This window comes from Amblyomma americanum, chromosome 7 (genome assembly GCF_052857255.1).
Source record: "Amblyomma americanum isolate KBUSLIRL-KWMA chromosome 7, ASM5285725v1, whole genome shotgun sequence".
Taxonomy (NCBI): Eukaryota; Metazoa; Arthropoda; class Arachnida; order Ixodida; family Ixodidae; genus Amblyomma; species Amblyomma americanum.
Window position 1 is genome coordinate 128889181 of NC_135503.1, and position 26724 is coordinate 128915904.

General features: G+C 47.1%; 2 protein-coding genes across 2 annotated transcripts in view; both read right to left on the reverse strand.

Moving 5' to 3' along the window:
• Nucleotides 1-2701: 2701 nt before the first annotated feature.
• On the reverse strand, nucleotides 2702-3340 carry LOC144098046 (uncharacterized). Its single transcript, XM_077630608.1, has one exon. The coding sequence runs from the start codon at nucleotides 3338-3340 to the stop codon at nucleotides 2702-2704; it is 639 nt and encodes a 212-aa protein (XP_077486734.1).
• The window catches only part of LOC144098048 (uncharacterized), a 63124-nt gene continuing 39736 nt past the window's right edge, over nucleotides 3337-26724 (reverse strand). Inside the window, exon 3 of the mRNA XM_077630609.1 lies at nucleotides 3337-3435. Within this exon, the coding sequence (XP_077486735.1) occupies nucleotides 3337-3435 (99 nt within the window). The remainder of the gene's footprint in view (nucleotides 3436-26724) is intronic.

Consider the following 26724-nt stretch of genomic DNA (forward strand, 5'->3'; position numbering starts at 1 on the left):
CTCCCCCAAATTAAAACTATTACCATATAACGCATACATCAGGGCGAAGCTAGAATATGCTTAGAAAGTATAAGATCCATTTAGTAATCTTAACTTTAACAAAATAGAGAGGGTTCAGAGAAAAGCTATTTGCTTTATTTATTCGAAGTCTATGATCACCGACTCCACCGCTCAGATTATGACGGCTAGTAATATTGAATCATTTGAATCGCGAAGAAGAGGACACCATCTCGACTTTCTTGACTCTTTGCTTAACCAGAAGTTAGCTTTGGACCCTGCTCAAGATTTATCCCCTTTACCCACCCGGCGTAATCGGCATCATCACATACACTTGCTAACACCGTATGTTGGGAAAACTGTGTTAATTCGTTTTAATTCCGGGCACACAAACCAGTTGGAATCATGCTATGGCATTGTTTTATTATAGTAACACTTGTCGATTTTTCTTATGCATATTTCTCTTGATTGTGTTCTGCAACTTTCTGAAATGCTCTTATCAGCACATGCCTGTCCTGCTTGGACTGCGACTAGGGTCTGCCGTATGTACTAAATAATATAAATAAAAATAAATAACCGCTACGGGCGCTGTCGGGTTTCTTTCGTCGAAATGTTTCTTCGCGCATGGGCGTTGCACTAGTGACCTAGGCAAATTGAGAAGACTACGAGATGCGGTTTCACATTATAAGGCTTTTCTGCGGTGCAAGGTAAACCATTGCATTGAAAACCCGACTAATGTAAGCGGATTTGCATCTTTCATACGTAAGCACTGATACGCGCCTAATGATAGCCATGCAGCACTGCCGTAGACTTATTCCGCTCTACACCATCCAATAAATTTCGGCGCAAGACTGCGCAACTGCGCAATGTCGGCTGCATGATGCACTTCGACGCAGCGTCGCAAGTTCACCAGTGCCTATCTGCACCTCTGCGTCTGTGCACCAGAGCAAGACCCGGTTCTATAGGACCTGTCGCAGGTAAAGTGGCATGCCGGCTCTCAACATTCTTCGTTAGTGACCGGTTCCAAACCCATCGGGAGATTATACTAATAATCTATAATGAACATGACCATATTGCTAAGCAGTTCCAGCCAGAAAATGAAAGTTATTGAAGAAAAAAACAGTGCAGGCGTGCACTTTCTTTTTGTGCTCATCATTATGCGGAGCTCCCGCGCAGTGCCCACAATTGCTTTTACATTCCCTGGAAATAATGCGTGAAAGACTCCCGGACACATCTCTACCATTCAAAGCCGGCGATGCAGCTTGCAGCTTAACATGAAATGAAATGAATGACACCATTTTTTTGATCTGCTGGTTCAAAGCAACCATAAAACACAAGGCTTGTTGCGCTCAATAAGGTGATGCCACCACATGCTCTCCGCCCTTTAGTTCTAGTCATGCAATAAGCTACAGAGCTTACGTCATGCCAATGCTTCATGTATGGGCTCCTTGGAAGTCTAAATATGCAAAGAGAAAACAGCGGTCTTTGCGCTGCATTCAGATAAATGGCACGCTCGCAGCGTTGTTCAGTTCCTGTTCCTTCAACGAAGAACAAAAGGCATGATGGTCTCACGACACTCACGCGAAGCAGCGCACCCGCATCGCGCTCCCATATGCGACGGGTCGGTGAAGTGCTCTTCATATTCCGCTGGAACATAGACATCTAAGTGGTCTGCAAGCAAATAGCGAATCCAAGTCGACTTTTAACACGCCCCAAAGGTCGCGCCTCAATGGCCAAGCAAGCGGCTTTATCTGTTTAAAAACTGGAAACGCGCTCTTAAATGGACGGTCCATCCTTGGAGATGTGAATATAAATACTAGCGTATTCTTGTAGACTTTTCCGTATAACCAAAACACCGAGAGTATTAGCCCACGATTTTGGCAGGGATGTATATATTAAAGTCACAAAGAGGGTCAATTGCAACACGAAAGTAATTCCATGCTGCATTAAAACTTCACAGTCTTCCTGCAGCCACATGGAGTCGATGCACAGTACAATATGAATAGGAGTGAGCGCACTCGCTGAAAGGCACCCCGGACGTCAAGTTTTTTTTTACTTTCAAGAGTGTTTACCGTTTATTACACAGTTCAATCTTCATATTTCGTGATTTCTTAAAATGGTGCGAAAAGAGAGCAGCCACAATGCTGAAAAAATTTCGTAACCTAAGCTCCTTACTAATTCTCAATCGGCATTACTGCTTTGTTATTCATGTGTTCACCTACCTGCACGTCTCCAATTTCTTTCCACAGTGTAACTTCGAAATAAAAAACAACGAAGCTACATAATGCCAAGAAAAAAAGTAGGCAGGAACGAACACTCATATGCAGGTGTATTTTACTTATGTTTTTTTTATTTGGGTCATTTACTATATTACAGCAAAAAGGTGACATAAATAGTAGACTATTACACATAACCATCATTTCTGCTACAGTAACATTGTTTAAGTATCGACAGAAGGTCTTCAGTGCTCTTATCGCTGATCAAAACATAATTCTCATCCCCTTATGAAATTTTCAACTGTCTATAAAGGTACGTACAACTCCGGGACGGTGCAATTTTTTTTTTTTTTGAGATTGAGCCCAATGCTTGGTTATAACAGTTATTATGTGGGCTCATCACCGCGGAGGTTTCTACCGCCTTAGGGTGCAAAACCAATACGGCGTGAAGAAAAGTCCTGTTACACATAAGTGTAACGGATATATCTTCATACGTGCGTTGTTTTAACCTCTTTTCTCTTTACAATTTTCAGGAGAGCAATGATGGCGGGTGTCTGTAAAACTCTCTGCTGGTAGCGGTACACTCTTTCATCTCTGACAATATCCGAGTGGTTCAGCACCAGTGTTGGCCTCACACTGAGATTCTCCAGCCCACAACATGTCCTGTAGTGGTTCATTGCCAGTTCAGTCGCCGGTACGAGAACTTCCCGCGACCCGGGCGCGTGCTCCCAAACGAAGTGCACCCCGCCTATTCTTGCTGCTCTGGTCGAAGCTATGTACTTGGTTCGTATTCTGTAGTTCCATGGCTTGCGCTCACGAAGTGCAAGGCTATGACTCAGAAGCAGCGGCACTCTACCGGGAACGAGGCTATTCGCTGGGTACTCGTAGCAGAACATCCAATTACGCACGACCAGGCTTCCCAGCTTATTCTCGCCCGTGAAGTTTGCTATGCGGAGGACTGTTTCGGCTAGTGTTTCCTCTCTGCCGGGGACAATGAACTCGTCGAAGTCCGCATTCAAGACGTATTTTGAGTGCATTTTGGACCTGTAGATGCAGTCCTGTATCGCCGCTATTTGGCCGTGAATGGGCGTTTCTTCAGTGTTCACCTTCCAGCGGTGGAGACTCATGCTGACGTTCCCGTGCCGTTGAAGCTCAAGAAGAAAGGCTCTGACCTCAGCCAGCGGTTCTTCCAGATATACATGATAGTGCTCGACGCCCATTGCTGTGTAGTAAGAAAAATAATTGGCCATCAAAGAAAGCTTTCTGTAACCTGAGTAGACGGGTCCCACGCATGCCGACAGTGTAGTTTTTGGCGCGTTCCTTCCTGAGTACACGTTTACCCACTGCAAGTAGCTTTCACGGGTAGCGTTTCCAAGGGCAACTTTCTTCGGCTCTTGCTTCTTCGTTGCGTTGTACGCGCACGTTATAAGTATTGTAGCCGATTTCCCATAGCGGTGCTCGCGAATGAATCGAAATGAAGCTGGAGATGTAAACGTGGAAGTGCCGTCGTCCACGTAGCAAACCGTGCTGCTTATTCTGGCCTTGAATTCCATTGGGTTCGTTGGAACAATGCTCACGACTAGAATTTCCCATGAGCCGGAATGGAGTTTGGTCGTAAATGCTGAGTAATAAGAAATGCCTTTCACAACTGCTTCAACAAACTGCGATTCGTCTTCGTAAGTTATGTTCACCTCAGCGTAGTCGCCGTTCAATAATGCCTCGCGGAGAACTCTGTCGGAAAAGTCCATGGCAGCCATTAGCTCCTTGTAATTTTTGTTCTTGCAGTAAAACGCTCCGGCAGCTGCGGTGACTGCAAATGAAACCAAACAAAGATATTAATCCGCACATCCCGTCCCTTCCTACTGTACATGTGAGGGCGAATACATAGTGCAGTGGCTGAGTGTGGACTTCGTGCTTTCGAACCAGATGGATAGGTGAGTGGCGAACGTTTCTTCTAGGTCCGTATCTGGCCTCTGAGCGATGCAGAATGTAAGTCACTGTACCCAGGATTGTTTTCGAACTTACATATGTAACAAGATCTACCCAGTAAACCTCTAATTACTACCTCTAATGCACTACTGCTGGCGAGGAACGCCTTCCGCGAGTGGTGTTGCTGATTTTATGATGAGCCATAAGTAATGGTATCCGCTGTGTGTGTCTGCATAATCCAGTTTATATACATGTTTAGCGCGCTTTGTAGGTTTACTTCTTCAGCGTTAGTGATTCGTTGACCTATCCTGGTATTGTCCTATGCCGCCAAATCTCGCTCCCTCCAGCGATCAGCAAGCACTTCTGTCTTCCGGTTTTATATCATGGGACTATAACCCTACTGTTCAGCTGTTTTTTTTTTCAAATACGCTTGACGCTACGCTCTTTGATTTCGTTTCGGTTTAACACTTGCGGACTACAAATATTGAAAAATGAATTCACTCGAAGAGCAAGGCCTTAGCATTGTCTTTCCTGAAAGCAATGTTTTGTCCACTTCACAAAAATGCGGTAGGGTAGAGAGCTCGGTCACTTGGTACATAGTTCTTAGGAAAAAAAAAAACCACCGGAAGGACGCAGACACAGAGAGGGACACAGGACGACGCTGGTCTTGCAACTGATTTTGTTCGCAGGAAACACAGAGATAAATACCCTTCCGCAAAGTACCACCACATGCGCGGAAAAAACCAAAAATAAAAATGCCCGTCTCTGCATGCTAAGTTATTTACGGGTTCTCTAAAGCGCTTAAGAAACGGTAATCTTTCTGATACAATATCACAGACGAGTCGCTAACAAAATTATCTTCGTTTTTGATGATGTGATAGGCCTCCAGAATCTCGCGTTGGCTTTTTTTTTGCCCCTACCTAGAATGGTGGTGCTCTTAAGAAAAGAATGGCAATGATGCTCCCGGCAGTGTTTAGACAAATAATTCCCGTCTTGAGAAGGCACGGACCCTTCATGCTCTCATAGCCGAACGTTCACGCCCCGTCCCGTTTGGCCCACGTATATCTTTCCGCAAGATAAAGGCAAACAGTAAACGACTTGCGTAGCACAGGAAACGTACTTAAACTCATGATTTACAGCAAACTGCGAATTTTTGCTCTTACCAATGCGCCTGCACAAACTAGATAGCTTACGTGAGGCTGAAAATACAACACCTTGGCGATTTGGAACTTTCTTGATGTGGTGCGAAAGCGGATGCACGGAAGGCATGACTTCACATTTTTCCCTTCTCTTTTTTTGCCGGCTCCGTCTGTTTCACCTTAACTGTCTTCACGATCTTTTCGGAAATTCCATTTATTATGTGCATAGGGAACCCCGCTTCTTTCAAACGTTGCTCTTTCAAACGTGATCCATATCGTTGCAAATCCAGCGTCGTCGTGTGTCCCTCTCTGTGTCGGCGTCCTTCCGCTCGTTTTTTTTAGAACAAAAATGCAGCGCCGTCCAATAGTATGGGCCAAAGAAGATGGACATTTCGGCTTCCAAACGGAAACCTTGTTCACTGAATTTTTTGCTTCAGAACCATCCGTCATTCATTGGCCAAAACCACTGATCGGCATTGCATTTTTCTGTTGAAATGAACTTATTACCCCATCGGACTAGATTTCGTGACACCTTACATTTCATTTCAGTGTCCAGTCGCCGGGATGGGAGTGCGCAACCAATTTTAATGGCCGCCATCTTAGATTCAAGAAGCCCAAACCAGCGTTTTTAGATAAGGGCAGTTGGAAAACAGCGGCGGCGCGCCAGGGAGCAGAGCAGACCAAAACGGTTGCCGCTTAGGCGGTGGCGCTGCGGTCCCTTTGTGATGGCAGTGTCGTCTGCTACTTCCAGCTTGAGGAGCGTCAGCAGACTGACTCGCATGCGCACAGATACGAATTCATAATGAATACAAACGTAAGTTTGGCCTTCATCTCTTTTGTAGTAATGGAACAAGACGGCTTAGTAGCATTTATAACCATAACCATAGCCTGGTGTATTAGGTACACATTCAATAAGTAAAGGTACCGTGCTCCCAGTATCGATCACTGTTTGAAAATGCCCCAACCTCCAGGACAGTTATATTTTCATCTTGACGCATTAAAAGAGAGAAAGTGCCTGAAGAAAAAATTTAAGTGAGTATGCCGCAATAAAAAAGAAAAATAATTTAGTGTCTTTTTAAGCTTTTGCGAGGTCTCATTAACAGACACTAAACTTTTAGTGATCTAATCAATAGAGGGAAGTATACAGCGTACTTTGGACAACCACATATTACATACGCGAGGAACCTTAGCTACGAGGGGGTAAACGGCACGTCGTGTTTCTCTGATTTTGCTGCGTGGAACCGCCGAAAGAAGTGGTGTAAGTTTTGGTCGAGATCTACAGCGAAAAGCTCAACCCCGAGCATCCTAGCCTCTCGTACCGCACTCTAATATTGAAATAAGTAAACGAGTGCTGCTTGAAGCAGCCGCACCCGGCGCAGACAATGCAAGGTACGAGCCAGCGTAGACCAGATATGCAGCAGATTGTCCGTATGACCAAGCGCAGCCCATGGACTTAGCGGCGGCGAAGAGAAACACCAAGAAAACTAACGTTGGCGGCGCTCGCATGTCTTTGAGATGAAAGCGGCAACGGAAGTGGGGCCGCACACCGGGGGCAAGTTTCCAAATGTCCTTATCTAAAAACGTTGACCGAAACTATGCCGCCATTTCGTCCACTCACGTCATACTTGGAGGGGTGGGGGGTAAGGGGGTGGAGGAAGGGGCGGGAAGACAATTGTAATGGCCGCCATATTGGAATCGAGAAAGGAAAACTATGCCGCCATTTTGTCCCCTTACGTCATACTCACATAGTTCCAACTCTATCCACCATATTGGACCGTGACGGCAACATTTCCGCGCGGCAGGTGGTTGTTTCTACAATGCTATTGTAGATGACGCTACAAGTATCAACGCGAGATATGCTATTTTCTAGTTGCTGCCACAGATGGCGCTGTGATCTCAAGGTGGTAGCAGATCTCACGAAATCTCGAAACGCGCTGAGTGGTTGCTGCCACAAATGGCGCTGTGATCTCAGGGTGGTAGAAGACGCCACGAAATCCAGAAACGTGATGAGTAAGAGCGAACGCTCTTAGAAAGCGTGCAAAATTGACCACTGGAAAAGATTTGTCACTTGTGATGATGGTGTTCATCGCATACCGTTGTGTTGTGGACACAAATATATTGGACGAACTGGCATCTACGCTAACATCAGATGAAAGGAACACAAATCACAGGTGGCCAGAACCAACGAAACTGACCCAGGAAAAGAACAAGGAGGCACACACAGAACACTGCTGTGTGTTGTCTTCAACACGCAGGCAGGTTCCATGGACATGCCTTCACAATTTTTCTACTCAATTTTTCCAATAAATTTCCATTAGCTTGGCACGTTTTCAAAAGATGTATTATGCCTATTAAATTTTCACCCGCGGCTTTAATGCACGAATGTATTTAGCTGCTACATATTCGTCTCTATTTGTCCACCGAATTTTATCCGTCCGTCCACACCACAAAAAAACTGAAGCAAATAAATCACACGTGGAAAGATATATACATATGAGCAGGATTCAAACCAACGCCTTTTAGTTTAGGTGCAAGTATGGGTAGTAAAAACGCTGCGCGCTGACCGTTTGTCCCAACAGAAACAGTGCTTGAGCTGCTGCCAACTGGCTGCTTCACCTACATTGCACTACCTCACATACATTGCACGCTTCTTGCTACCAGCGTATAATTTCTGCTCATAACACACACCTGTAAGCAAGTAATTATTTGAGGGAAGCCCGCGACGTAACCAAGAGACTTCCCCGCCTTTAGGCAGCTACGACCCCCCTGCAGTCGTCCTTAAAACCACCCATCGATAAACATCATCGTCGCACTCCACCTCTTTTTAAGGTAGCCAGTTCTGTTGTCGTTTAACCTGATGCTCAAGCCCAATACTGAAACATCACCAGAACCACATTTAGTCATTACTGCTTACACCAATTACCTCAGCACCTTTTCTTTCATTGAATTTCTCTCTCTCTCTCCAACTGCGCCTAAAATTCCGGCATTGCTATTCCGTAACTTTAACAATAACGCATCTACTAGATATGACAACTTGAAGCCTATTTCATTAAAATATGTGTCCGCAGTAAAATACATGTTCACATCACAAAACTCAAGTTCAAACCCGTTACATTGCCGACACGTGCTGCTGGACAACGTCCAGTCTAGAAAGGTGGCGACAGAAACAAAAGATTTTTAAAAAAAAAAGAATCACTTTATTTCGGAAATGTGCAAACATGTTCCAAATAGGCCATAGGCGAAAAGCTCAGGAAAACAGCTTCAAGATGCCTGTGTCCTAGAAATATAACCCGTATTTATTGTATCTGTATTACCAAAAGCTTCTAAATGCGCCCCAAACTGCATGTTACTAAACTTGTTTTTCAAGAAAATATAACTGATTCTATGTCAGGGTACTTTAAGAATATATCGTCCCAAAATACACTGCAAACAAGTAAAGACGAAATAACTGATTATTTTTTGCTTAGAATAGAGATGCATGGTTCCTTTTGAGACGTAGGAAAAGCTTTTGACTGCATACTTCAGGATGCTGTGCTTCCTGAATGCAATTGTAGCAGTGCGGACAGAATTGCTTTTCATTATTTTTCAGTTCTCCAAGGCTTTTCAGTATATCTGCACTAACTCTACTATGAGAAGCTAGTCTTGACCCAGGGTGTGTCTTCAAGGCCGACTTAAGTAAAAGTTACATCAATGAGGCATTTATTCTAGCTGATTCAGCCAAGTTAGTAATGTGCTGTGAGAAAAGCGCCACGGGCGTTTTCTTCCCTGACCGCTCTTTGTACATGTTAGCGTCAAGGCAAATGCAAATCTATTTCAGCTGCATTCCTTGTTATAGGTTAACAAAATATCACTTCATCTTTGCAAAACACATCATTTCAGGCCCTTCACAGCGAGGGATGCTTCATGATTAATATTTTAGCTGATATCTGGCCGCGGTGGCTTAATGGCTAAGAGCGTTCGGTTACTGAGCTGCAGGACTTGGCTTAGGTCGGCTGCGGCTGCCGCGTTTTGATAAGGCGAAGCGCAAAATGTTCCCGTCCGTTGTGTGGTGTCAGTGACCGTTTAGAGCCCCTGGCGGTCTAAATTTAAAACGAAGAAACAGCGCGATGAAACACCGACACACGAAGAAACGACACACACACGATCGCTGACTCACAACTGAAATTTTTTTTCTGATGGAAAGACGCTTCAATAGAAAACATGAGAGGTTTGGTAACAGGGCTGCTGCAGCGATAACCGGCAATCAGTGTGGTCACGTCACAAGATGGCAAAAAGAGATGGAACAAAAGAAAAGGAAGCGATAAAAAAGACAGTGTAAAGAGCCGCAAAAAGGTGGTCACGTAACATTAACAAAAAAAACCAGAAACAATGAAGAATTACCGTCTTTCACTCTGTCTTTTACGTTGAATATGATACCAATCATTCTTTCTTTCATAGGTCGCCACAACAATTACCCAAACTCGAAGTAAGTTACGCTGGGGTTCGCAATCTGTTATTAAAAATTAACACAAATAAAAGCGCGGGACCAGACGCCTTACCTAATATGTTCATAAAGAGGTACTCGGAATGGAGTGCCCGTTATCTTAGTAATTTTCAATAAATCACTGCACACATCCCCCGTTCCCCAGGCTTGCAAAATTGTCAATGTCATCCCGGTGTTTAAATCCGGCGATAAACAACAAATTAGTAATTACCGTCCAATCTCTCTAATTTCCGCAAGCTTCTTGCTGCAAGCTTCTTGAGCACACTATTCACAAGCACATTGTTCAGTACTTAACTTGTCATAATCTACTGTCACACAGTCAGCACGGCTTTCGTTCTCGATTTTCCACTGTTACTCAACTCATTGAATTCACTCACGACGTAGCTTCTGTATTAAATAGCCGCGATCAAATCGATGCAATATGTATAGATTATTCCAAAGCATTTGACATGGACTGCCATAATAAGCTTCTTCGTAAACTACGTACCATATTTAACGGCAATAGGTTACTCGACTGGATAACCGACTACCTAAACTTAAGATCCCAGTTCGTCACTTTCAACCATGCACAGTCTTAGTCAGTCACTGTAACTTCAGGTGTGCCCCAAGGATCGGTGCTTGGGCCTCTATTTATAATTTGCATGAAGGATGTAGCAAATGTTATTGATGACACCGCAGTGAAGCTACGCCTATATGCCGATGGCTGCGTGCTTTATCGCAACGTTACTAACGCCCATGATCAACAGGAACTAAACAAAGTGTTTTCATTGTTCTGTGAATAGAGTAACGCATGACAAATGAAAATTAATTTCACTAAAACAGTTACAATGACCTTCGGTAACTAAAAGAGTCCGCTGCATCTCTCTTACAGTAATAACGGTAACTGCTTAACCCATGTCAGCGAGTTCAGATACCTGGGTGTTATTTTTTCATATATTTTAAAATCGGAATGATCATATTTTGAAGAAGATGATGACCCAGACAAAGCAGATGACTCGTGAAAACGAAGAAGATGGCCCTGCGCGTCAGCCGTGTTGCTATCGCCACGTGTGTCTGTGCCCAACCTGGTTGCCCTCGGAGTGTTCTCGCCGCTGCTCCCTTCCTCCCAGCTCTTTTAAATAAACCCCCGCCTTACATTTGGTGGAGGTGCGGGGTACAGCCCTGGAATTGCGCAACCGTACTCGCCCGCCACCTGCGATGCCTCACGACGTTCAACATCAAGCCGTGCAAGTGGGCCCAGCTGTTACCTGCGCCGGCTCCCTTCGCCAACGGGACCCGGCCATCTTCAGTGGGACCGATGAGCAGGCAGTCGAAGATTGGCTAACTTCTTACGAGAAGGTGAGCCTTTACAACAAATGGGACGATGCCACCAAACTAAATAACGTAATTTTTTATCTCACCGGCGTGGCTAACCTGTGGTATCGGAACCACGAGGAGGACATTCGCACCTGATCTGCTTTCAAGACAATCTTCTCCGAAGTGTTTGGTCGTCCTGCTGTTCGGATACTCCGCGCCGAACAACGCTGGCGTGAACGGTCTCAGCAGGTCGGCGAAAGCTTTGCCAGTTACATCGAAGACGTCATTGACCTATGCAAGCGTGTCAACCTCAACATGTCAGAAGCTGACAAGATTAAGTACATTTTGAAGGGTGTGGACGACCACGCCTTTCAGATGCTGGTAGCGTGCGACTTGCGCACCGTTGCTGAAGTCGTTACCCTCTGCCAAAACTTCGAGGAGCTGCGGAAGCAGAGGCTCCTGACTCGACAGCAACCTCGACAGGTTGAGTCGCTTGCTGGACTGACACCAGCACCTGACACCTCATCGCTGCTGCAACAAATCAGACTTTGTTCGGGAAGAAGTGGCGCGTCAGCTTTCTCTTCTGCCGAACCCGACAGGGTAAGCTCCAGACTTGGCTCCGGCCCTTCGACACGCCATCCAAGAGCAGGTTGCCGAGGCTCTTCCGCCCGCCCATCCGCCACCACCTGTCGCCGCTCCGCTGACATACGCGGACGTTGTTGCCCAGACGCCGCCCCCTATAGCCGCTCCGCTGACATACGCGGACGTCGTCGCCAGACCTCGACCGCCTACCCATGCTTTGCCTCCAACACCTGCGCGAGCGGTGGCTCCTTCTCTTCGGCCGGCTCCGCGACTCAGCAGTCCCTCCTGGCGCACCTTCGACAACCGGCCTATCTGCTACAATTGCGGCTTGCCTGGTCATGTGGCCCGGTTTTGCCGCCGCCGTCTCCCAGTCTACGCGCCACCTCCTCCAGCTCCCGCGTACTGGCCTTCCACAAGTCAGTACTCCGGATCTGCTGAGCCGCCGTCTAGTCGTCCTTTTTCTCCTGACCGTTCAGCCCTTTCTAGACGCCGTTCACCTTCACCGAGGCGCCGCTCCGTTTCTCCTATGCGACGTCGCCCCAATCTCCCTCAGGAGGAAAACTAGGTACCGCAGTTCCTGAGGCGAGAACTGCGTCATCGTCGAACTTTCCAAGGCCTCACATATCCCCTGCTAATCTGATCGAAATTTCTGTCGCGGGCATTACTGTCTTGGCCCTTGTGGACACCGGTGCTGCGATTTCTGTTATGGACGAAAAGTTTTGTAGTTCGTTGAAGAAGGTAAAGACGCCGATTGCTGGACTGTCGCTGCGTACGGCCAGCGCTGAGCACATCAAGCAGTCCGCAGCGTGTACCGCTCGAGTTGTGATTCAGGACTCCCTCTACACGATAGAATTCGTCGTGCTGCCTTCCTGTTCCCATCCTGTTATTCTGGGTTGGGATTTCCTTTCCGTCCATGAAGCTATCATCGACTGTGCTCGAGCGGAAGTCGGGTTCTCTTCTCTTCCCAATCCTTTTCTGTACGCTACTCCTCCTGTTGCCTGTGTTAAAGCCCTCGCCGCCGAAGACATCGACATTCCCCCGTGCTCTTCCGTTCTTGTACACTTGTCTTTAGACTCTATCGGTGACGACACTGTCCTCTTCACTCCAGGCCATACTTTTCTGCACCGCAAGTGTCTCCCTCTGCCATACGCCGTACTGGCTGTGTCCGCTGGCCTTTCGATACTTTTGGTTTCTAACCCGTTTTCCTGCCCTACCGATCTGCGCCTTGGTGAATGCCTGGGCAGTGTGCAGCCCATCGCATCTCCGCTCATCCGCGAGGAGACCGACGATACACCGCTCCTCGCCATGAACGCGCTCAGCCCTCCTGCCTCTACGCCAGATCGCTCTTCTACCGAATTGTTCTTGCGCTCCATCGCGCCGATCTTCCCCCGCCGCACACAACACAGCTTCTCGACCTCCTTCATCAATTTCGCTCCTCCTTCGACGCTCACGAGACTTCCTTGGGCCGAGCTTCCACCGTCACCCATCGCATCGACACTGGTGCCCACGCGCCGCTGCGGCAGCGCCCCTATCGTGTGTCTCCAACCGAGCGCCAGACTATTACAGAGCAAGTCGACCAAATGCTTCAAAACGGCGTCATTCAGCCCTCATGTAGCCCTTGGCCATCGCCTGTTGTCCTTGTGAAAAAGAAAAATGGCTCCATACGCTTCTGGGTCGATTACCGCCGCCTTAATAATAAACGCTCGAGGATATGTATCCGCTCCTCAGCATAGAGGACGCTCTGCACTGTTTGCAAGGGGCGGAGCTCTTTTCCTCCCTCGATTTACGTTCTGGGTACTGGCAGGTACCCATGGAAGCCGCCGATCGTCCTAAAACTGCTTTTGTGACACCCGACGGATTGTATGAATTTACTGGGGTGCCATTCGGCCTTTGTAATGCCCCTGCAACCTTCGAACAGATGATGGACACCATTTTGCGTGGACTCAAGTGGAAAATGTGTCTATGCTATCTCGACGAGATTGTCGTCTTTTCACCCGACTTTGAAACCCATCTATCCCGCCTGAAGCACGTTTTGACCTGCCTTTCTGACGCTGGCCTGCAGCTCAACTTGAAGAAATGCCGTTTTGCTGCGCGTCAGCTGACAATTTAAGGACACGTTGTCTCTAAGCAAGGCGTTCGTCCCGATCCAGCTAAACTTCGCGCTGTCGCAGACTTTCCCAAACCCACTTTCATCAAAGACTTGCGCAGCTTCTTAGGTCTGTGCTCTTACTTTCGGAGGTTTATTCGCAACTTTGCTTCGATTGCTGCGCCTTTAACACAACTGTCCAGCAGTTCTGACTTATCGATGTGGTCTCCGGCGTGCGACGATGCGTATAACACCTTGCGCTGCCTCCTCACAGCGCCGCCCATACTGCGCCATTTCGACTCGACCGCTCCTACCGAGGTCCACACGGACGCCAGTGGTGTCGGCCTCAGCGCCGTACTCGCCCAGCGCATCAGTGGTTTTGATGAATACGTTGTTGCCTACGCAAGTGCACACTTACGAAGGCGGAAACTAATTACTCCGTAGGCGAAAAAGAGTGTTTGGCCGTCGTATGGGCCCTTGCCAAATTCCGCCCGTACCTCTATGGCCGCTCTTTTGACGTTGTGACGGACCATCATGCGCTTTGTTGGCTTTCTTCCTTGAAAGACCCATCCGGCTGCCTTGCCAGTTGGGCTCATCGTCTGCAAGAATGACATCCGTGTGGTCTATCGTTCCGGCCGCAAGCATCAAGACACTGATGCCCTGTCCCGCTGCCCACTTCCAGCCGAGATCGCCAGCCTTTCCACCTCTGACGTCTCCCCGTTGTCCCTTCACATTAGCGACATGCCCTCAGCGCAACGTACTGACCCCTGGATCGCTTCTCTTCTCGACTTTCTCTCCAACCCCACGGCTGCTTCTCCATTCCGTGCTCTCCGCCGCCATGCTTCCCACTTCGTGATTCGCGATAACCTCCTCTATCGCCGGAACTACGGCACCGACGGCCGCAAGTGGTTACTCGTTATTCCTCGCCTCCTGCGCACGAACTTATGCGCCTATTTCCACGCTGACCCACAATCCGGTCACGCTGGAGTTTTCAAGACATATACCCGCATCCGGCTGCGCTATTACTGGCGCGGCATGTACACCTTCATCCTTAAATACGTACGCGCCTGTCTCGCCTGTCAACGTCGCAAGCCATCTCCTCATCGTTCTGCTGGAGAGTTGCAGCCACTCCCTTGCTACCACGCCCTTTCGAGCGTATCGGAATTGATTTCTACGGCCCGCTTCCGTACACTGCGGCCGGCAACCGTTGGGCTATCGTTGCGGTTGATCATCTCACGAGATATGCCGAAACCGCCGCTCTTTCGTCTGCCACAGCTACAGACGTTGCCTCCTTTTTTTTGCAACGCTTCGTCCTTCGTCACGGTGCACCTCGTGAACTGCTTAGCGACCGCGGACGTGCCTTTTTGTCCGATGTCGTCACCGCCCTGCTCCGCCAGTGCAACAAAATCCATCGTACCGCCTCCGCCTATCATCCGCAGACCAACGGCCTCACCGAGCGATTTAACCGCACCCTCGGGGACATGCTCTCTATGTATGTACATCGCATCCAACCACTCGAATTGGGATCTCATCCTCCCTTATGTGAATTTCGCCTACAACACCGCCCAGCAGTCTACTACTGGCTTCTCTCCCTTCTTTCTTCTTTACGGCCGTCATCCATCTGCTGCTACCATAGACACCATTCTGCCTTACCAACCTGACGCCTCCGAATATACCCCTGTTTCCGAAGCCGCGCAACACGCAGAAGAATGCCGCCAAATCGCCCGGTCCCTCACAACTGACGCCCAGTATCGCCAGAAATTCCACCACGACAACGCTCACACCACATCGCACTTCTCTCCTGGTGCGCTTGTGTGGCTCTGGATACCATCAAGTACTCCTGGACTCTCCTCGAAATTTCTCGCCAAGTATCACGGCCCCTGCCGTGTCCTGGAGCGCACATCTCCCGTTAATTACGTCTTCGAACCCCTCACGCCATCTCCCGATCTCCGCCGCCGCGGCCGCGAGACAGTTCACATCCAGCGTCTCAAGCCTTACTACAACCACTCCATATTGCAGTCGCCGTAAGTCGCCAGGATGGCTCCTCTTCGCCCCGGGGGTGATTGTGAAGAAGATGATGACCCAGACAAAGCAGATGACTCGAAGAAGATGGCCCTGCGCGTTTACCGTATTGCTATCGCCACGTGTGTCTGTGCCCGACCTGGTTGCCCTCGGATTGTTCTCGCCGCTGCTCCCATCCTCCCAGCTCTTTTAAATAAACCCCCGCCTTACAATAGTAATAACATTTCTAGGAAAGCACTTCGCAAACTTGGCTATCTCCAGCGAACCTTAAAAAATGCCACGAAGGAGTGTAAAAAAACTGCTTATAAATCACGAGTTCGACCGATCCTGGTGTACGCCTCAACTGTTTGGTCCGCTCATCACGCGCGCGACATTGACCGTTTAGAATAAGTTAAAAAAAGCAACACGATTCATCTTCGGCCGGTACGATCACAACTTTTCACCTTCTTCACATAAGCACACTTTATCTTTGCGAACGTTAGAACATAGGCGCACACGTGAACGCATCATCACGCTGCACAAGATCGTTCACACGTCATCTCGCATTCAGGCACTCTTCTGTTTTGTGTCCTCAAGCGCACGTGCAACCCGACGGAACCACGCATAAATCATTGTTCCTCTCAAATCGCACATAGACTGCTTTAAGTTTTCTTTTTTCCCGCTAACTGTTGAAAGTTGGAATCGATTGGACGGCTCACTTCGCTCATTGCCAATTGAAGAGTTCGTTGGGCAGTTGCCTAACAATTTGACCTGTTGATCTGATTTTAATACTTCTATGTTATCTATTTCTATGCTACCCGCATTATTTGTTTTTACTTTTGTATGTACCCACTCCAGCTATGTCTCCCCTCCGAGACAGCTGTATTTGTAAATAAATAACAAATAAAATAAAAAGCGAATGCCTTCATTTATTGCGAGAAATGACACCGAAGAACACAGCGGCGGTGCTGTATTTGGTCCGAAGCGGCCGTGCAGTGCACCGCCATGTTCGTTTACGAGGGGACGCTAACTCTCCGCAACGCAAAAACGGAATACGTGAAGTGCTAGCGGACCGGTAAGTGGCGGCGCATGCGCAGATGTCGCTTGCCGGGCCCGGAAACGATATTGTAAACATGGTAACGATATGCTCTAACTCTCTGTTAGCTTGTATTACATTTTTCCAGGGAAAATAGTGCAGGTTTTATAGTAATATCGAGCCGTTAGATAGTCTGCTATCTCTTGCAGCTATGACTCACCGGTAATCGATAAGATATTTTATCATCAGCCTGACAAAGCCCACTCCAGGCCAAAGGACCCTCTCCAAAATCTCTCCAAGTAACCCTGTCCCGCGCCGGCCGCGGCCACCCTAACCCCATAAACCTATTAATCTTATCCGCCCACCTAACTTTCTGCGCCACCTGCTACTCTTACCTTCTCTTGGAATCCACTCCGCTACCCTCAATGACCAGCGGTTACCTTTCCTTCGCATTATATGCCCTGCCCAAGGCCCTTTATCCCTCTTGATTTAGACTAGTATCTTATCAGCAGCCGTTTGTTCACTCACCCACGATGCCCTCTTCCCGTACCGTAACATTAAACCTATCATTTTCCTTTCCATAGCTCGCTGCGTTGTCTTTAACCTGAACCCTTTTCGTCCGCCTCTATGTAGCTGCCCCATAGGTGAATGCGGTAAGGTACTGCTGCTATGTTGTCAAATAGTGTTAGCGGCAGTCCAGACAGTGAGGAAGATAGCGAAATTGATTCTAAAAGGAAACTATAGGGCTTACCTGCACGCACAAAGTACTGAATGGCTCGGCGGAGGAGTAGCAACAAGCGTGCTTAGCGGTCGTCTCTCAGAATCCCTGTCGCTCTCGGCCGTGCTCAACTTAACGCTGAGAATGAGCTTGCGAGACACGGCGTGCAAAGTTACTACAACATTCTGGAACAACCTAGAATCAGTTCCGCCTGGATGCGATCAATCGAGATAAATCTGGTCGCGTCTTAAATGAAAAACAAAGCGATAAAGCGTGTCTGCAGCTTTGAAGAATATACGAACAAACAGTACAAATACTCGCGGCAATATACTTTTCGCTTGAGGGATATTGGTAAACTGCATGCATGATTTGAGAGAACAGGCCAAATGTGCTCCAGGCCATTCTTATTCTTCTTGTTATTGCACTCTCCTTATCAGGATGTGCAGTCACTAAATGCTCTAAGTATTCCTTGACCAGTTCCAGCAACTCACCACCGAGGAGGTAGCGACGGCGTAAACAGGCAAGAAATTAAAAAGGAAAGCTAGACCCGCCGCGGTGGCTCAGTGGTTAGCGCGCTCGGCTACTGATCCGGAGTTCCCGGGTTCGAGTGTCCAACGGTATATGAGACAGATACTGCGCCATTTCCTTTCTCCGAAAACCAATTATTAAGGAAATGGTATAGCGATAGCTTGGAAGTAGATCACCTGCCTCGCGTGCAAGAACCGGAGTTCGAAACCCGATGCCGGGCAATTATTCACCGAGTAAAAAAAAAAAACTGCGTTTCAGTGGAATTGCATATTCCAGGCCTCGGTTGCGGCCTGATCTCGGTGACCAGAAACGACAATGTGCTCCCTCACCAGAACAGCATTTGGCCACAACCTTCTATATTGTCACGTAGTGGTGACGGCAGTCGAAGCAGCGATGAAGACGGACGAAACGGTCTTCTAAAAGAACTGTTTATTGGGCTGACTTGCACCCAAAATGGACTGAATCACTCGGCGGCGGCGAAGCGACAAGCGTGCTCGGCGGTCGTCGAACAGAATGCCCGCCGCTGTCGGCCGTGCTCAATTTAAAGCTGATAGCGAACATTCGAGATAAAGGGCGCAAAGTTATTAGAACATTCCGGAACAACGTAGAATCAGCTTTGCCTGGCTGCGATCAATCGAGATAAATCTAGTCGCGTCTTGCGTCGCAAACAAAGTGATAAGGTGGTGTCGCGGCAGATTTGAAAAACGAATAAACACTGCAAATATTCGCGGCAATATGAACAAACCATTAAGATACATTCAGCTGCACGGCACTTCTGTTTTGTCAGCTCTTCCAGGAAACGTGTATGACAGCATTGTTTTTGTTTTCGGTATGGTCATTTTTGCAGTTCTCTGTTTAATGTGCACAATAGTATCAGAAGAAACTTCAAGGATACTTAAATCCGCTGCAGAGTTTGTGATTGTTCATTTAGAATGCCTCTCTTTGCTCTTTACTGCTCACATTTCAGCAATCAAATTACACGTACGAATTCACCACAATTGATTTTGAGTCTTATCTCTAGCTTCTTTATTCCGGGACGCCGATCACTTCGCGGTCGTTATACTTAATATGCAGGCTTTTGACATTCTGTGTAAGTTGATGGCCTAAATTGAACACGAAGGAGGTGATTAGGTTCATATCTGGCTAGAAGCGCAGAGATCGCTCTAAAAAGATTGTGACCTCGCACGGCAGCTTCTGTGCAGTTCAGAATTCTTCGTGACTTAGGCGCCCCGACTGGAAGTTCTCAGTTATCACTAAACAGTGCGTGGCCGAGATCGGGGCCCGTTCAGATTCCGGTGACTGCCCGAGAGCATGTGTCGTTATCGTCCACACCGAGCTCCTTTCGGTTTAGGGCACTAGTTGGCCCACAACAACTTCCATGTCCTAGAGTTTTACGCCGTTCTGTCCGTGTATCGTCTACACCTGCTTCCTTGCCGGTGGCCCCCGCTGCGTGCTAATATAAACGGCGCATGTGAATGTAGAAAAGAGCGTTACGAAGGGGAAATGGCGCACTGTACGAGCACTGACGCCCGTAGTATGCACGTGGCTCAATGGTTTAACCCTAGAAACTTTTCTACCCTAATAAAATTTCCCTGTCCCTAATGCACTGCTGACCAAATTTCTATAGCAGAAGTACCGTTCGGCAAGTACCTCATCCGAGCTATATATTCGCCGGTGCCACTGAGGCGTGATATTTGGACAAGCTGATCCTAGCGCTGCCCCCCAAAAAAACAGATGAGGCTCATGTGGCTTTCTGTAAGTTCCGGCCGGCTCGAAGCAGTACTCAGGTCTGGATCGGAGAAACATGCCCTGTCTTGTCAGCTCCCTAAACTGCTAATCAGTCCCATTTTTTTATTGCGCCTCGTAACATCGTCGTTCACACAAAAAACCGCGGTGAAGATTCCGGACATTAGGAGAAATTATTCCAGGTGCCCACAAAGTTTTCTGAAAGTCTACCTTCAACGCAGGTTCCTACCCACCCAGGTGCCATTATTTTGAGATAGCTGCGCCGCTCCTCCTGTTGAACTCTGCCCAATGGTGGGGCCAGTGCTCACTGCCACACATCGCCCACGTTTTGCGCGATATAGGCTCTCACTATCCGACTTCAGATAGCTACCTGGACCAAGGTCGAAAGTAAATTTTTTTTCTCTCTCTCTCTAGCTCAGTGTTCCGTAGTACGTCAGATCCACCTACCGTTTGTCACCGCTTGCGAGATCTCCTTTTCTTGAATGCGTGGTGGTGGTGAAGACGCATTGTTTTGCCCCGTGCCGGCTTCGGGCTGCCGTCCACATTGTCGTATTCCAGATGGGCACTTCTCGGCGGGAAGAAACGTTGACGCGAGGAGACTGTTCCCTGCATCGTGAGAGGAATCATTGAAAATCATCGCTTCGCCGACGTGGACTTTTATTTTTATTTGGAGACAATTTGTGCATTGATACTGACTTATGAGTAAGAACATAATTCTTTGAATTTCCTGTTGACAAAAAAGTGTCACTTGAATGCCTTTAGGAATTTTCTGCTCATCTTCTAAAGTTACAGCTAAGGAAACCCATGCAGCACGCTAAACCTTTGGCCTCTCTTGATGATCGCCTAAAGGGATTCAAACCTCGGATTGGGTGTTACGAACGCATTAGTGCCACAAGGTGGAAAGCTCCCCAGTTGTGAGGGGTACGAGCAATAGCTGAGACGGTGGATCAGTCGTTAAGTGAGAGATTTTCCGAGAGGTCCCGGAGCCTCCTTCCAAATGAAGATCCCACTCGGCTTTTGAGCTGCCTTCTAGTGGCCTCCTCACCCAGCGCCTCAGGTGCCATTGTTTAGGCGATTCTGAAACCTATCGCAGAGAATCTGCTCTCATTTTAGCCCCTGTGTATGCTGCCGCCGCTACCGTTTCCTCCATTCGGGATTCACAGCGTCACCTTAACGGACCACTTCTGACACTTCTACGCATTGAATTTTCTTCTTAAACCAGTTTCCTCTGCTCGATTTCAGGGGCAGTAACAATAACTCTTACCTGTTTTACAATTAACTCTTGTTTGATTGTTTTTAATTTACGCATGCTGTTTTTTTCACGGCTAGCTGAACCGCACTGCCTCAATTTGTCTTACGGCTTTGTTAACCACAGTGTGACCACACCATAGGTAAATACCAGAGAAATACCAATATACACTTCCCTCTTCTCGCATCATGGTGTGTTCCTCTTAGTATCCACCTGCTGCATGCCCCATACCAATTACATTTTTTCACTTGTCATTTCTCCGGCACACTTCGGATAGCTTGTCAACACACGACGTAAGCAGGTCAGGTAGTGATACCTTGCTTACTTCCTGTAAAGCCTTATTTTTCGTTATTGCGAATAAGCCATGAAGACTTCCGCGTTGGCTGCGGCTGTGAGCAATACACAACGCTGCCGTAACTCTCCACAAATCTTCGAACATATTTAACAGTGTGAGATGCATTATTTTGCCCACGCATATTTCCAGCTTTCTTTAAGGAACTGCGCAACTGTTTCATAGCTTGTCCAGTACACACCATATTTATAACTCACAGGCCAGTTATAATTTGCTTCCTACAAACAGGATTCAAATAATCCAAAGTTTGGCTTTTCTCACTCACGTTATCAGAAGTATGCATTAATATAGTGAAGAAAGCAAAACCTTGCTTGTCTGACTGTCATCCCCTTGTCAAGAGAAGAAAGTAATAATTTTGCTTGTATAGCAATTCACATCACAAAACATTGCAGAGACGCATTCGGCTTCCGAGATGAGTTCATCAGAGTACTGCCGACAGGTTGTAGTCGCCAGCAGCAAACCTTCTTCCACGAGCACTGATTGTACTAATTGCATGGTGAGGCCTAGAGGGAGTGTCCTTTCCCGCAGCACTATAGTAAATCCGGAGAAGGTGAAATGACCTTTAAACCAGAAAATGAAATGGCGTAGTAAATGTTTTATGGTTTATGGGGGTTTAACGTCCCAAAGCTACTCAGGCTATGAGTGACGCCGTAGGGAAGGGCGCCGGAAATTTCGACCACCTGGGGTTCTTTAACGTGGACTGACATCGCACAGTATACGGGCCTTTAGAATTTCTCCTCCATCGAAATTCGAGCGCCGCGGCTTGGATCGACCCCACGTCTTTCGGGCCAGGAGCCGAGCGCCTTTACCACTCAGCCACCGCGGCGGCTCCGCACGGCGTAGTATATTAAACTCATTTTTAACAAATGAAAATGCTGCGCGGGTAGAGTAATTTGGAATGCAATAAATGGAAAAGTGAAGGAAAGAATACCTCAACCCTAAGCGTGACTCAAACTACGGGACAAGATACACTTTTAAGCGTTTTAAATGATCAAGAAAAAGTGCCACGCCCGCACCACTACTGTATTGTCGGTAGCCAAGGAAAGAGTTGAACCTCGTTTGACTGTAATAGAAGGGTCCCCATACTTTCTTCGTTATAGTCATTGCTTCGTAAGAGCAGTAGTAGACCTTTACTGGAACTGGCGCTTGAAAACGGGTTTTCCTGCCATTTCGTATAACGAGAGCAGTATAGAAGCCTTTGTCTGCAGTTGAGTGCCCGTTTTGGTTGACTTTCCCGCGCGAAGATAAAGCGCGCTAGCCAAACCACTTAACCGTATGACAATGTTCTGTTGTGGAGAACCCGCATGCCAGAGTGAAGGCTATATAATTTTTGGATCCGACGCAACTGCTTTGATGATTGCCGCGCTCAGGACAGCAGATAGTGTTTTACGAGTTCGTTTTGCACCGCCTGGCTTTGGAAAGGCAACAGGACGTCGACATCGTCAAGCTCACCAAGCGCGCTGCAAAACAGTTTTAACTATGCGAACACGCTGATAACAAGAGAGACTAAAGTGCACACGCAGTGTAGTACCCGTGAGGATAAACAGCTGAGAATCAGGAAGCTTTTAGCAGGCGTTGTGCGGCAAAGGCGTCTGAGAAAAGGGTAACTAATACGCTTAGTAACAATGCACGGGATGCAGTCATGAAATGGTGAGATAGATGCCAAATGGCAATTCGAAGAAATCTGTATGCATGTCCGTGACACGAAAAAACAGCCCTTATGTTTCGCTTACAGTGTACACGGCACTCCGCTTAATAAAGCTCATCAGCATAAACACTTCAGTGTCACACTAACCACTGTTCTGAGGTGGGATGCAAACAATGCTAACATATCGTCAGCAGCATTACGAAATCTTCTTTCCCGGAGATTATGCGTACGGCTTCCACCATCATCAAGTAAGCTTTTAGCAAATCAAACATTCATTAGGCCTATACTAGAATACGCTCACAGTGTATCGTTTCCTAAAATAGGGCCTAACATTGTGAAATTAGAAAAAAAATACAACAAAGGCATTGCGATATATTCGAAACAAGTATAGGCGTACTGACTCCCTAAGTAATCTTGCAGCTATCTCAGGCCTAGCGACCCTCTCCAGTAGAGCTAAGAACACACGGTTAAAAAATGAGTGTGAACTGCTACACAAGAGTTGCAATATCAATGTGCTTAAATATATATCTTTTTCTCAGACTCTACCGACAAGGCGCAAACATTGCTACCAACGAACTCAATAATCTTACAATACACACTAATTTAGGAACTCATTTTTTTCCGATCACCATCCGAGAATGAAATCGACTGGACGTTTCAACTACCCATGCGCAGGCTTTAGAAAGGTATACTGCAAAGACAAGCCTGAACTCAAGCCGAATAATGATCAGTCATGTATGCAGGGTCGCTAATACTGCTGTATCGTTTTCTTATATCATTTCTCGGAACAGAGAGCTCACATGCGGTTGCGTCATCCTTGCTTCGCTTCATTCTCATTAATTTTACGTGTGTGCAAAAGTTGATTTCTTTGTATTGGTGAATATTATTACTCGCCTTATCCTCTTTGCATGCATTGCGTTGTGTACAGCCAGCCAAAGCAGCTGGCTGGCGCGACGACCACGTTTTTCGTGCTCCTGCAGCTTATGTCGGAGCAGACTTGCGAAAATATCAAATCTAAGCACAGGCTCACTAAGCCCGTGCTGAATACTGACATTTCCGCAAGTTTGCTTCGTCGCAAGCCACAGGAGCGCAGAAAAGCAGCCGTCGCACGCGCTAGCTAATGATTTGGCCGACTGTACATGTTTACCCCTCTTTGCACTGGTCTCACTCTTTCTTATTTCTTACCCTGATAATGTACCTGTTCTTGCCACCATGAAAATTGTGTCTTACGCTTGTTTTCTCGATGTAGGTTTAGTCCGAGTGTGCAAACTGTGTATACTCACCTGCTAGAGCCTCATAAAGAGGCTTGCAGTACTGAAAAAGTAAAATCTGTTATGACGCGGCATGGCGCATTGTGGCATTGTTCAGTGAGCCCCGTACCTGGTTTCCGGCGAAGATGTGAGCAGAGGGTAAAATCCACGCACCAAAGGCAAACCTGACGAATCGCCTGCACAATTGCTCCATTCAGGATCGCGCATAAGGCGGGAGAATATTGGCTACATATTTTATGCGGCGCTCTTCAAAGCGAACTGTGAGCTGTAATTTCGATTCGTTACTGCGAATCAGTGCGGGAGCGCTGAGCTTCGCTACAAATCGACATGCTCAGAGTGATATGGCCAGATGGGCTCGCTTGACGTTTGTTATGAGCCTTTTATTTCACTTCGTAAAAACGAGATACCAAACACCTAGGCTTATATGGAAGATTTTAAGAGAAATGGCTTTCCTTCGTTATATTCATTATTTGATTAAAACGCTTCATTACAGTGAGGCTTGACTATTAACATCACTTTACTCCTATCAAGTATACTATTGGTGCGGGACTTCGACTAGATGCAAGGCTGATATAGGCGGTTTAGTACAAAACAAAATTAAATGCACCTAGACACGACCTGTACGAACCCTCTAACGTTTCAGGGAAGTGTTGTTTTTTTGTACTCTTCATGCATCTGTATTTGAACATCAGCTAATGCTTCCATATTCAGTAATTTTGCTTGCAACTTGCATCGCTGTTCAAAGACTAAGGTGCGTGTCATATACCTTTGCACCTTACGTCTCACGCACATATTTGCGGCAGCACGTCGACCTCAAAGCTAAATGAAGCATACGGCGTGAACTCACTTTCCTTCTGCCGTCTGCTCCTCGGTATCAAACGCAGTGCTCTTTATGAAGGAAGAGTTTGCAGAAGACTGCAATTGTTACATCACTAGGCACCAACATGGACAAAAATATCACGCGGCAGCCCGCCAGCCCGACTGATTGGCTAACCCTCTAGCCACAAAATTCCCATTAACGGAGCCAAGCAAGCTTGGGCCAGTTGTTATAGCATTCGCTAAAATTCAGCGTACATGAGAAGACAAACGTGGCAGGGCATTGATATTGCAGAATGCCAAAACCCATTAGCTGTATTTGGAGCTCCATGCGCTGCTCGAGCGCTTTACACAGGTGTGACGAGTACTGTACTTTCTCCGCGCACATGCGCTGCGGTAGCTCCGTCACTGCATCTTTGCAAGAGTGCCGGAGATCGAAGACAAGGATGTAGGACTATCGCCAGTTGCTGTGGACGCTTCAATCGATACCGGTATTATCGCGTCCCTAAGGAGGCTCTTAGCATAGGGGTGCGCAAAATATATTACAGAAGGGACGACAAGCGGAGCAAGTGAGAGGGCCTGCTTCGAGGGAACAGATGAACTTCTTAACGCGAAAAACGGCACTTTTGTCAGACTGTATGTTTAGACGAAATTCGTATTCAAGGAAAGCAATCCGCGTGGCCGTAAGGATTGCTAGAAGGGGGTAGACTGTATAAGACATTTTTTTAAAAAGGTGAACTTATTGCTGAAAAACGACGACTTTTTCGCGAGGAGCAAAAATGGTTTCCGATGATGTCTTTCGCCGGCGGCAAAACTAATTCGGACTGCTGCAGAATGGTGCTGGTATTTTCGGAAGATGTTTAGGACTCAGTCCCTAGGCAACATTCTTTTCTTTCGTATCCCAACGACGCGACCTCCAAATCTCACGTACGCCGCCGCTTATTTGCTGATGACTGCGTTGTCTAAGAAAACAAAGCCCCCGAAGGTGATCAAACACCTTATTCTTTTTATGTATCCAGGCCGCACGAGTTCCCAAGCACATACAGGAGTAGCCGACGGGGGAAAGTAAGAAAGAGACTAGTCCGCAGTTGTTGCGAAGAAAACGAACCGAACAGCAAGCAGAACAAGTAACCGGAAAAGTCAGTGCAAAGAAAATAATGCCAAATGAAGAATGCTATAAAAACTTCAAAGCGGAAAATTGCAACGACAACCAATGGAACTAAGCACAGGGCTGGGGCGAACGACCTTATGGCCAAAAATACAAAAACAACAACTCGCGAACCAAAGTAAAGTAGAGTAATCACGGCCAGGCCGACTCAAGCCGGAATGTAGCAAATATCGTTTCAAATAAGTAAAAAAAATAAACATTCGCAAGTTCTCTCAGACGGTTAGATTTCGGAATACCAAAAGGAAATAAAATTATATGATATGATTATTAGGAATATTTTGTCCCATTACGAAATGACCGACTGATAAATTTTGTTTCTATCTATCTCCTTTGGACCTTGAAGGTGAGATTCGTGGCAACGATGAGTATCTGAATTTTCACTTGTTTGCGTAGAGCAATAACCTAGTTGGCAATCTAGTACTTGATTTAAATAGAACGGAGTGCTATGCTCTGCATTCTTAAT